At 35.3% G+C, this 13,021-nt stretch overlaps 1 protein-coding gene across 1 annotated transcript; it reads right to left on the bottom strand.

Moving 5' to 3' along the window:
• Nucleotides 1-6,127: 6,127 nt before the first annotated feature.
• On the bottom strand, nucleotides 6,128-12,738 carry LOC106538515 (primary amine oxidase, lung isozyme-like). Its single transcript, XM_014053014.2, has 4 exons — nucleotides 11,166-12,738; nucleotides 7,895-8,180; nucleotides 6,632-6,761; nucleotides 6,128-6,325 (listed from the first exon to the last, which is right to left on the bottom strand). The coding sequence occupies exons 1-4, from the start codon at nucleotides 12,736-12,738 to the stop codon at nucleotides 6,128-6,130; spliced, it is 2,187 nt and encodes a 728-aa protein (XP_013908489.2).
• Nucleotides 12,739-13,021: the final 283 nt, after the last annotated feature.

The following is a 13,021-nucleotide window of genomic DNA, read 5'->3' as shown; positions in this document are numbered from 1 at the left end:
GTCATTGCCAACCAGGGTATTTTCCACACCTCAGAAAGAAAACAAGTACAACAAGTAGTACTTGAGCAACTACTGATAGACCAGTCCACTCATTTTGCAGTTTCTTAAAAATAAAAAAATTGTTTCTACTTTAATGTTTTGCTGACCTAGATATGAAGCTGTGATGAGAGTATGCATAATTAGTTTTTCAAGCTGAACATCAACAACGTAACTCAGTGAGAAAACATTCTTTGCAATTTAAATAAAGAGCAACTCATTAAATAACACCATCTGAAAATGATGTAAAATGATAAAACCGAATTAGATATTTTGCATAAGTGAAATATTTCAGTTAATTGTTGATTAGAACTAACCTTTCAGGGAGTTTTATGCATTTCCCTTTATTTATTAGCTAATGCGCAGCTGAAACAAGCCAGGAACATGTCAGCTTCAGGTCATTTAAATATATATTTGCCATTCAAGTAACACAATCTCACCCTTTTCCCTGACAATGTCTTTGCCTATTAACCAAGAAGAATATTCAGAAGGGACCTTGACTTAGAATCTTCACTTCTATGTTCATGTGTTTGCTGCATCAGCATGCAAGAAAACCACACTGACAATTTTCAGCAATAAGGTGGAGGCAGAACAGACAAAAAAGGGGCCATAGGTTGTGTGTCTTAGCCTATCAGGGAACACGGGAATTTCATGAATGTTTATAAACACAATAAATAGCATCCACTTTATGATATTAGCAAAAGAGTTGTATGGATTTATTGAACAGAAAGCAGCAGTATTTAGAATGAATCAGTGCTAGAAAAAAAATATGACAGACAGAATGCATGTAACAGAGAAAAGAATAGGAATATATAATTGGACCTAACCACTATAGGTAGTCCTCAACTTGCAACCTCGATTGAGCCCCAAATTTCTATCGCTAAGTGAGACAATTGTTAAGGGAATTTTGCCCCATATTATGACCCTTCTTGTCACAGTTGTCAATTACTGCAGGCATTAACTTAGTAACACAGTTGTTAAGAGAATCTGGCTTCCCCACTGATTTTGCATGTCAGAGAATCGCAAAAGGAGATCACACAGAGGGTCGCAAAAGGTGATCACGTGATCCCTGACACTGCAATCATCATAAATATGAATCCATTACCAAGTATCTGAATTTTGATCACAAGACAACGGAGCTGTAACAGTATTCATAAGTGTTAAAAACAGTCATTAGTCACTTTTTTCAATGCTGTCATAACGTTGAACTGTCAGTAAACAAACTGTTGTAAGTCAGAGACTACCTGTGCTATGAAATAATGTTTGCATTAGCTCATAGATTATTCTTTTCCCCATTAAACCTGACATCAAAGATACGTGGACCCCTGCTTGCATCAATTCCAAATGCAAAACTCCAGCTCAGAAAAGTGATGTGATTTTTGTGAATCCTATAGTGTGGTCCACGAGGTTCATACTGCAAAGGGCCTGGATCTTTTGGTAGCACCCTCTGCTTCAGTGAAGAGTAGTCCCCATCAAGAGGGGCTTCTTTAACCTTGTCTACTCTAACTCAGGGGTTGCCACAAAGAAGAGGGAGTCAAACTATTCTCCAGGGCACCTGAGGGTAGAACAAGAAGCAATGGATGGAAACTAAGGAGAGAAGCAACTTAGAACTGAGGAGAAATTTCCTGATGGTTAGAACAATTAATCAGTGGGACAACTTGCCTCCAGAAGTTGTGAATGCTCCAACACTGGAAGTCTTTAAGAAGATGTTGGATAACCATTTGTCTGAAGTGATGTAGGGTTTCCTGCCTAGGCAGGGGATTGGACTTGAAGACCTCCAAGGTCCCTTCCAACTCTGTTATTCTATTCATATTCTATTCTACAAATTAAGTGCATGTAGCCACATCCCCACTGGAAGAACCATACATCCCTTTCTTGTCTCCTAATAGATATCCACTGGTAATAGATGAGATCTTTGCTTCATAGTCATATTGATATAATTAAAGGCAGTTCTATGGTACATTTACTTATAAATGTCCACCAACTTCATGAATCTAACTGTTTCCAGATGATTTTGTTCACTGCCTCAGAAGATTATCTAGATGTAAGATAGCAAATATTTAATGAAATCCTTTGGTGTTTTCCACCTCCTGTAAGGGAATATATCACAGTCACATAGATGTGGGCTTCGTTCTGTACAAACATCCAACCGATTAGTGGCTGAGACACGATCTGAAGCCTTAATTTTAAGGAGAGTTGTAGAAATTGGTCCATTTGTTCTCTGGACCAGTAGTGAGGTCCTACCGGTTTCGACCAGTTTTCCCGAACCAGTGGTAGCTTGGCAGGCTGGCCTGCCACACCACCAAACCAGTTCTCCCAGGGACACCATAGGCACTGCCATCTTGTTTTTTGCTTATGCGCATGCACAGAGCAATTTTGGATGTACTGTACATGTGCGTGCAGCACGCATCAAGCACAAGCGCACGCCTGGCATGTCCCTGAGTGAACCAGCAGTAGTCTCTGCTCTGGACAGCCTAAGTTGACAAGAAGATGTGGAAGGGACTTTTGCTATCAAATGATGAAATACGAAATAAGAAAAAGGAGGAGTATCGTGTCCAATGGTGTGTTGAACAGCAACTAATTTTGGCTTCTCATTTTTCAAACAATTTTTGTTGCATTTATTTGTTGGGTAAGAGAGGCTCTCTTCTTATAGTATATTTCTTCTCTTGTTTGATTTCCAATTTTTCTAAATTTATTTTCATTTGAATTATTTTGGAAGTTGGATTGGATTTTAAAAGCAAAAAAAACAACCCCAAACAAACAAAAATGGGACTTTTAAGGATGTATTTTCCTGCTGTTTAAGAAATGCTATTATTTTTTTAAAAAATCTACCAAAATTGTTTAAGGATTTTAATTTATTTTAATTTATTTTTTTGCTTATCTTCCCATGGTAATATTTTACTTTTCTTCCTTATCTATTCCTCTGAGGGTTGAATCTGTAAACATTTATAATTAAATATTTCCTGTCTCATAGTTCCATAGTATTTGTACTGACAAGTTTGCCTTTGGAGCACTAGAGGGTGCTACTGTTATTTTATTATGTCTCTGGATCATGAACAATGAAAGCAATCAGGAGGGTTTGACTTTAAAAATCTTTATGGAAGGTTTTGCAGCAAAAATGACCCATTCTATATATTCAAAATCGGAGGCATGGATGGCTGATGTTAAGAGGTCTATTTCTGTGGAAAATAGAATGTTCCCTAGAGATTTGGATTTAGAAAGGCAATTTGATAAAATGTCATTTCTAGAGCTTAGACAAAAAGAATTATGTTTGAGATTTCAAGGAATCTTAAAATACCCTTGGCAAGATCATTTTAAAAATTATTATGCAAGCATTGTCAAAGTTATTGAGATGGAAAAGGTCTAAAATGGAGGGGGAGATAGGTTCAAATCAGTTCTTCATATGCAGCTAGAAGAACAATTCCTGGAGATATGATCTTATTTTTTTCTTGCAAAACACTACAGAGCAAGTGCTGTACAACACAAGATTAAAGATGAATGACAAAGAAATCATGGTTTTGAAAGAGATCCCTTCCAGAATTTTAGGGAAGAGAAAGGAATATTCCTTTCTATATAAGGTTTTGAGAAAGAATAAGAGTCATTTTCATTGGGATAAACAGGGAGATGTAATTTTTGCCTTCCAGCTATAAAGCCTTAGATTAAATTCTGTCTTAAACGCCAAGCACTTTATTAGCCAATGTAGAGCAGAATTAAATCAACATCCAATAGAAACAGAGCAAAGTGAAAATCAGTCTGAACAGGAACAGAAAATTTATACTGTCTCAGCCAAGCTGTGAAGATAAAAGCCACAGCCACAGCTAAAGAACTTGAGAGACTCTTTGGATCAAAATAGATTAGAAATACGTAACCTGGAACACTAATGAGACTAATATTTCATTAAAATGGAAAAAGATTTCATTATTTTATTGTGGTTGCATTGCATCCTGATGGGATAGTATAAATAATGATTTAAAAATGTGTATTTGATTACTTGCTTGAGTTAGGACTCCTATCAAGTTAGGACTCCTATCGGACCTGGATCAGAGAGAGATACAAAAGGGTTTCCTTCCTTATAAGATTCTTCCTTCAGCCACAACATCTCACACAAAACAAGAAAAGAGCTTTATACTTCCAGCAGTTTTAATCAAGAAGTAAAGCTTGGTCAGAAACGTACCAAATTAAATAGGTAAAAGAAATCTCACTCCATTGTATGAGAAGAGGGTTTTTTGAGCAGAATAGTATTCTGTTATTCTGTTAAATCTCACGTCATCCATATTTTAGATCACATACCTTATTTATGAGAAAGGCATAATATAGATAATTTTATAATGGGGTTCCTAATCTTGGGAAGATTTGAAATAAGTCATGCTTTTTCTTGGATATCATCATAGCTAACACAATATTTTTGAAGTGGATACTTCAAGATTTGCTAAGTAAGATAATACCATCCCACAATAAAATTTTCAATTTATAGCAAAAATGCCAATTTTAATTTATATAATTCCATGTGTGTGTGTGTGTGTGTGTGTGTGTGTGTGTGTGTGTGTATCTACCGTAAAGTGAAGTAGGCATTTCAAATACATTTTATATAAATAAATATAATACACATTTTATTTAAAAAAAATAAAAGATAAAAATCAATACAACTAAAACAAGAAGAAAATAAAGAAATAGAAAAGAAATCTGAAAGTGCAAGAAAGGAAAAAAGAAAAATAGAAAAAGAAAAAAAAGGTAACTTCTGATCTTGTGTACAATAATTATAAGTACAATGATACATTTATCTTTTACTCTAAAGTTGCAACAAAAATGTTCTTCCTATAATCTATCCTGTCTAACACATAAAAATGATGAATCATAAGTCATTTATATATAAGTACAGAAACTTCCCATGTTTGTGCACATAAAAATCTTGCTAAGTTTTCATATATAAAAACAAAGTTTCACTACTTTTTTCCCAACTGTTTGTTTATCAGTCCCTCCAAAAAGCCTCCAGAATTAAGTGTATAGTAATCTTTAAAATCTTTTGAATTATGTATGAATTTGAATCCAAAACTTTCTGGCTTTTTTGTAAGTTCACCAATCATAGTAAAATGTCACTTCTTGTTTTTCATTTTCCCAACATTAATTTGAAGTGCCTTTATACATTTCACACAATTTCTCTGGTGACATACAAATAATGCCTCATTTTGTAACTTTTTTCCTTAAAATTATAATAGAAATTGCAATTCTTTCAATCATGTATTTTCACAATGTTTCTCACCTGTACATTACAACCAATTTTTAACTGACTCAATCATATTTCATTTGTTATTCTGGTTATTCTAAAGGTTTATACATTTTAGCAATTCCACGGTCATTATTTTTATGCAATTCTATTTCAAATTCAGTCTTCTGTTTCTCAGCAACATGCAGTCTTTTTTCAAAACCAAACAACAAAATGCAATTTCAAATCACCTAAACCCAATCCCACTCTTTCCTTCACATCTTGTAACATCATTTAATCATGTTTTATTCCCCAGCCATTTAAATTATTCTGCCAGAGTTTAAATGGTGCATCAATTGTTAAAATAATTGTTGTTATGGTAAATAGGTATAAAAATTCTTTCCAGCAAAATCAATTATAGTTTCTCCCATCTAAGCATATCTCTTTAAACTTTATTCCATGTCTTTAAACAATCTTTTCAAATAACATTCAGTTCATATTCATCATAGTAATACCAATTGAGTTTACCTTCTTCTTAAAGGTATCTTATAAAACAGATAAAGGGTACCAATAATTAGAAAAAAATGTCCATTAACTATGCAGAAGGAAGAAGAAAATTGTAGAACTCTAGCAAGTAAGATAAATTATACCCATGCATTTTTAAGCAAAAACCAAAAGTATTATTGAGATACAGATTAATATAATATATGCACACAGTTTAAAATTCTGATTTCAAAAAAACTGTGCAGAAACCCCTGAGTCTAGTACACATTTATTGTTTGTTTCCTATTTCTAATTCACTGTCAAAATGTAAAATACATTAGAAAGTTGTCATGTTTTGGAAGGGGGGAAATGGGCAACATGAAGCTATTTTTGCCAAACATGTTACTAATTGATCTCACAGATATTGGAATCCTGTTGATCAATGAAGAAAACACTGTCTGGATAATACATGGAAGGGTCATCATCAAAATAATTGTAGGGTCTCAAGAAGAAACCAACCACATTCCCAAGGGTTGCAGTATTGGGTATGTCTTCAGCATGTGGAATATGGAGAAAGCCAGTATTGATCCAGGCAACCAGATCCTGTGAAAGGAAAAGAGATAATATTATTGTGCTATCTTAGGAGAAAGACCTGCAAAACCGGAAGGTAGTACAGGAATGGATTGAAATAAACTAAGTTTGTTAAGTAAAGCAGCAGATAATTTAGTAAAACGCAGGGATAATCGGACAATATGATTTTTTTGTTTGTCTACTTGGAATTAGGGATGTGCAGAAATGGAAAACTGGGATTACAATATTGTTAGCAAAGACCTTAGATCCATTCTGCAGAATTATGGGATAATAAGCTACAAAGTGCTTCAATGGTAGCTGGGATCCATCCTCACTTACCTCATTTACAATGTTCTCATTGTTTATGAAGTCAGCAAAGGCTACGGGAGGATTCCATGGGTCAATCTGATTGTAGGCAGTGGTGCTGAAAGGTTCATTTTCCTTCCTCTTTGTAACAGCTAGTTTATAACTAAAGGGCAAAACAAGAGGACTTGCATTTCTTATTTCTTATTAAGATTTATTATTTCTATTCTTAAGATTTTCAGAGATGATTGTTCCAGTCTTGAAAGATAATATAACAACAGGATGCTATTCCATGAACAGCTCAACTATAAAAATATAGGGACAATCATTGTTGTAACTCATTATTAAACTACAAATAAGTTTTGAGTTGATTTTATACATGAACTGCCATGTGTAATTCCATAGATGAGTTGCAGAATCCCAAGACCACTGTGGACCACGGTGGTCCATTAAATATACTGACCCCAAATGCAGGAGATTTAAGTTTGCCAGGAGCATCTCAAATTTGGTCCAAAAGTGCAAGAGTACAATAACATGGATTGGGTATCTTCAATACTCAACCAGAGCAATGTGAAATTTTCAGTGTTATTGAAGGACACTTGTAAAGTTTATTATAGAAATCAGATAAGGGAGTAAACTATACATAGCTTGGTCTGCCTAGTCCAGATATGGTTATAGCTGGGATAATAGGGTAAATTAAAAATGTATTTCAGGCCACATTTATCATTAATTTATATCACTTAGATTTACTAAAAGATTTACAATTTTATTTCTATAAACCTATATTTATTTCCATACATCTGGAAACTTCTGTGTCTGTAGGGTTTTTCTTAGATCAACCTCAAGAATAGCTCTCCGATTGAGGTCTGTTTTTAACTATTAACTGTTCTTTCAAACATGATTATAGATTACAACCCAAGCATGTTATATTTGTCAAGGGAATTACATATTTCTATGAAAGCCAATAATGAATTTTTAATAAAAACAAAATCTGGGACTTGAAAGATCTGTCATGAATGGTAGTGAGGAACATTAGCTAGAAGAAATTATGCAGATTTTGGCTAGCACTTTGTTCAATTCTATACTCTATTGTTAAGTACTGCAATTGGAAAGATTTTCCCTAGCAAATATTTTATCAATATTCAGACTTTTTAAACATATCATCTGCAAGGAGGCCTGCCAGAAGCCAAGAGATGGATATGTACATTACTTTAAAATGAATAAATCTTATTCAAGCACCTGAAAGCCAAAGACATGGGGGAATCCATTTTATTTCTGCACTTAGAAATAGTCACTTACCGACCCCAACTGAGGCCTGGCTCCATTGGATCCAACTCTGGCAGATGGTCTCCAGAAAAGCTGACCAACTGGATCCGATAGCCTTGCTCATGGCCCCACTTGTTTGTGCGGTTGGATGCAAAATAAATGTATCTGGGCACGTTGTCATGGAGACGGAATGCCGCCTTGGTCTCAGTGTCCAAAACTTTCCTCACCATCTTCATTTGATGGATGTTATGTTCTGGGCTCCAAGGGACCTGCATGGTTTCAAAAGCCATGTCATTGACAACCAGGGTATTTTCCACACCTCGGAAAGAAAATCAGTATAGTAATTAGAATTTGAGCAATTAATGATAAACCAGATTATTCCTGTTGTATATTCAGCTTCTTAAAATCAAACTTATTTATATCCTAAAGCTTTGCTGACATGGAAATGAAATTGTGGTAAGAATATGCAGGATTAGTTTTTCCAGACTGAATTTGAACGATGTAACTCGGTGTGAAAAAAACAACCTTTGCAATTTTAATAAACAGCAGCTCATTCATTAAATAGCACCATCTGAACAATGACCTAAACCAGCAATGATAAAACTAAATAAGACTGATAAGACTGAGACATTTTGGGTTAATGGTTTATTAGAACAAATCATTCAGAGATTTCATGCATTCTCCTTTATTGAAACAAACTGGGAAATATCAGCTTCAGGGCTTTACAACATACATTTTCCAATCAGGTATCACAAACCTACCCCTTTCCCTAACATGTCTTTGTATATTAGCAAAGAGGGATTTTCTACACATTCATCTTCTCTACTTGAGAAGGAACTTCACCTAGAATTATTTAGTTCAGGACCATTACATTGATGCATTCTCTTATACGCTGGCTTGGTCCAAGAATTTGGCTACCTGCAATTTGTAATCTCAGCACATTCACTTCTTCCAGAAATAATGTAGACAGCCTTTATGAAACTCATTATGAAATGCAAATCCAAAGTATGCAGCATCTCATTGACTGCTCTCTTTGAACCAAAAGACTGTATGTGATACTTTGTAGTAACTTTTTGGGGTGTGGGTTCAAAAGTTTTATTTCTTTTAAAACAAACATTTCATCATTCCTCAATCAGTAAGACATCGGAGTACAATTTTTTGTGTGTCAAAATAGTTCTAGTTTACCACCAAATTCTTGTCTAGCCTAATGTATACCCCTCCCTCCCTCCACCCTCCCCCCCCAACCCCCCTCCTCCTTCCCCCCCCGACTTCCCAGAACCCGTACACGGTATGGATTTTTAACAAACACAGTCTAAAATCTATTGAGAAAAAAGAAATAAAGAAATTAATGACATCTCTACATTGATCTTAGCTTCTTCTTGCTGAGCTAACTTTAAACAATTTAAATCATTTCTGATCTTAAGCATAGGCTAACTGGAATTTCTTGGTCCCGTATTTATTTTGTATATAGTCAATCCATTTTTTCCAGTCTCGTTTATATCTCTCATTTGAGTGATCTTTAAGATATGCTGATATTTTAGCCATCTCGGCTAAGTTTGTAACTTTCAATATCCATTCTTGAGTTGTAGGCAGGTCTTCCTTCTTCCAGTATTGCGCCACCAACAGTCTTGCTGCCGTTATTAGGTGCAGAATCAAGTTAGTCTCTCTACCACTGTAAAGTCAGTACATATACCTAGTAAGAATAACTGAGGATAAACTTTATCCTTCTTTTAAAGACATTTTGCATAATCCACTATATTTTTATCCAGAATGCCTTAACCTTTGTAGTAACTTAAGAACCATATTGGCTGGGGGTTTAAGGCAAATAGCTGAGGCCACAGAGGAGAAAATTTTCCTGGTAGACTTTTGTTGTTCCTTAAAGAACTATTTTAGGGTTTTCATTACAATGTTCATGTGTTTGCTGAATTAACATAAAAGAAAACTCCACTACCCATTTTCAACAATGAAGATCAGTCAGGGCAGAAGGGGCAAAACTGGGCCACAGAATATGTGTCCTACCCTATCAGAAAATATGAGAACTTCACAAAAGAAATATTTATATACACTATAATAACTTTCACTTTGTTGCATTGGAAAAAGAGTTTTATTGGATCATTGTCCAGAAAGCATCAGCATTCAAAATGAGTCAGCAGTAAAAAAGAATATGACAGAGAGAATGTGTCTATGTAATAGAAAGAAATAGAAATAGAATTGGACCCAAGAACTGGAGTGAAATAATGTTTGTTTGGAACTGCTGATTTCATATGCAGATTTCCATGAAATATTTCTTGGCTTTCAACTTAATCTTCAAATCAAGCCAACCATTGCTTCTTGTTGGATCAGAAACAAGGTCAAGACACCCTCCTGACCTAGGTGGTTATTGTTTCAGCTGTATGTAGGAGAGAGAGAGAGGCCAAACCAAGAGGAGGAGTCAAATGAAGAATTAGTCTGGAATCCTTACATGGGTACAAGATTGTAAAATCCAACAACCCCCCTTGAATGTTGTTGAACCTTATCTAGTCTCATCCAAGTATAAATTGGGAGTCTGAGAAGATTCCTGTATATAGGCTTGAGCAATATTACTTTTCAGGGTCCCCATCTTTCTAATCTGGTCCTTAACCACTAGACCAAACTGGCTGAAGTTTACTATGTGTGGATGATCAATTGCCGTTATTTTATCATTATTAGTTCAGAATTTATTCTTTAAAAGTAAAGCACTAAACACAGCTCATCAATTACTCATTTTATGACATCCTTTTTTTAAAAAAAATTAAACACTCAGGAATGAGAATGAAAACATTTGGAAGTTTTAAGAAGAGATTAGACAACCATTTTTCTGAAATGGTATAGGGTTTCCTGCCTGAGCAGAGGATAGGACTAGAAGACCGCCAAGGTCCCTTCCAACTCTGTTATTCTGTATTCTAAATAATCCATAAAAGATTTTTGATATTATCTGTCCTGAAACCAGCCTTTAGTTGCCAAAGCACCTGAAAGTCAAACAATTTCCAGATTTAGCCCCCAAAATAATTGCATATGAATTTAATACCATGATACTTTGTTGAGTAGCCACTGATCATATTTTCTTATTATGACAGTGAATATTGTACTTGAATTACATTTTCATAGCAGATAAATAGTGAAATAAATATTTTTTTTTAAAAAAACCTCTCTCTTCTCCAAAATTGTTAAAGAACATTAATGAGAATAGTAAACACACTTTTGAATCTTTCTTCATTATAACTTTTACAATCATCATAAAAATCAATAAATTTCTTTGAAAGTTGCAGGCATTTGTCCTACTTACCACCAACATCCAAATCCACCTTGAAATGAATATTGTGGGTGAGAATTATTCCAAGCACGCTTTCTTGAACTCGGTTGCCAAAGTCTTTGGCATTACAAAAGTAAAATGAAGTTTGAATGTACCCAGTGACATGGACTCGAACACCAACAGCTCCATTTTGGTGGAAAATAAAATCCCAGACATAGTCATAGTTGCCAAGTGAAGATATGGTTCGGAACACCAGCTTTGAATCTGCCAACCCTCCATAAAAAGGAGACTGGATGCTTTCATAATGTCGTCGTATGGGTAACTCAGCATTCTGCTCAAAGATGCAGATAGCCTTTTTACGGCTAACAGGTAATGAAGTATCATAAAAAAAGTGCCAGTCCAAGTAACTGGATAAATAAGGACAATCTACTCCCTGGGTGAGTGGAAAGATAAATGATCCAAGTCCAAAACCCATATTCATGTATCTGATCAACATAGAAGTAGGACTGTTGGAGCCATAGATAGCACTTGCTTCTTGCAAACTTAATTCATAGATTATTCTTTCTCCATTAAACCTGACATCAAAGATACGTGGACCCCTGCTGGCATCAATTCCAAATGCAAAACTCCAATTCAGAAAGGTGACTTGATTATTCTGAATCCTATAGCGTGGTTCACGAGGTACATACTGCAAAGGGTGTGTAAGATTTGATGACACCCTTTGCTTCAGTGATGAATAACCCCCATCAGGAGGGGCCTCTATAACCTTGTCTACTGTAACCTGTCCCATATTGAATTGTCTCTCAAGATCTTCCATGTCTTCAAAGTATTGTCCATTATAAAAAACTTTTATTACCTTCCACTCGGAAATATTCAGGCTACTGTGATCCACTTGGACCTCAAGCCCAACAGGATGCAAATAATAGCCAGTCACATTCTGGAAATGACTCACCCACATTTTGCGATCTCCTGATTTAAGTCCTGGTGGCAATTGATGAATGTATTGAATATTGCTTCCATTGTAATTGAGAACCTCTTGCATGAATATTGGAGCCTTAGGATATTCGTCCTTTAAAAATTCATTGATTTCATTAAACTCATTTGTCAAAACAAATCTTTGAGAATAAGACAGTTTCCTTCCATATTTTTGTGCCGTGATATCGTCATGATATGTTGGTTCTGGTAGTGGACCCACCACAAATTCTGTCACATTGGGGTCCACCTGATTTCCAAAATGGACCACAGCCAGAGCTTCCCGTGCTGGTCTAGAACCTTGATGATCTAAGAATTGTAATACTTGTGCTTTGGGAGGGAGCTGCACAGTGATCAAATAAATGCAGTTGTCTGATGGTTTGGCTTGAGGCGTCTCCACTAGTGGTACTCCCAGGTTGGACTCTAAATACCTCTTTACTTGTATTATCTCTTCTGGGGTTAAATCTTGAAATACCTGTTTGTCAGTATCTTGACCACCTTCCTCTTGCCCCTTTGTTTGGGAAGAGTTCTCACAATCTGTGGGTTTTTCCTCTGTATTTCGGAAACTCAAGGCTAAAATAATAACAATGGTGATGCTTATTGCTACAAGACAATAGACCGCTTTTGAATTCATTTTTCCAAACCTATTGACAGAATCATAGAAAAAACAGTTTGTTAAATCCCAAATTATCAAGTTTTAATTCTAAACACAAAAATTAAATCATATAAGTTTCAAGTGTATAAATTCCTTGCATTTACAAAACACTCCAGAAATTGTGCAAAGATAAGCAATCATATGTGAAATTTATATTTACCAACGTAGAAATGAAGGGAGACTGGTATAGAACTATTTCAAGCTAGTTAGCCTTCGTCAGCTGGCCATACCCTTCTGGGATTCGAACCTGATGAACCAGCCA

This window comes from Thamnophis sirtalis, unplaced genomic scaffold, assembly GCF_051295495.1.
Source record: "Thamnophis sirtalis isolate CommonGarterSnake01/CBP01778 unplaced genomic scaffold, rThaSir2_p1.2 scaffold_11, whole genome shotgun sequence".
Taxonomy (NCBI): domain Eukaryota; kingdom Metazoa; phylum Chordata; class Lepidosauria; order Squamata; family Natricidae; genus Thamnophis; species Thamnophis sirtalis.
Note: the sequence above shows the minus strand (reverse complement) of the source record. Positions and strands in the feature narration are given on the sequence as shown.

Excerpts from the sequence above, each read along its gene's own strand:
- LOC106538515 (XM_014053014.2), bottom strand. The coding sequence starts at position 12,738 with ATGAATTCAAAAGCGGTCTATTGTCTTGTAGCAATAAGCATCACCATT. Across the intron at positions 8,181-11,165 it reads GGTGGATTTGGATGTTGGTG|GTGTGGAAAATACCCTGGTT; the intron begins GTAAGTAGGACA and ends TTTCTTTCCGAG. Across the intron at positions 6,762-7,894 it reads CCAGGCCTCAGTTGGGGTCG|TTATAAACTAGCTGTTACAA; the intron begins GTAAGTGACTAT and ends TTTGCCCTTTAG.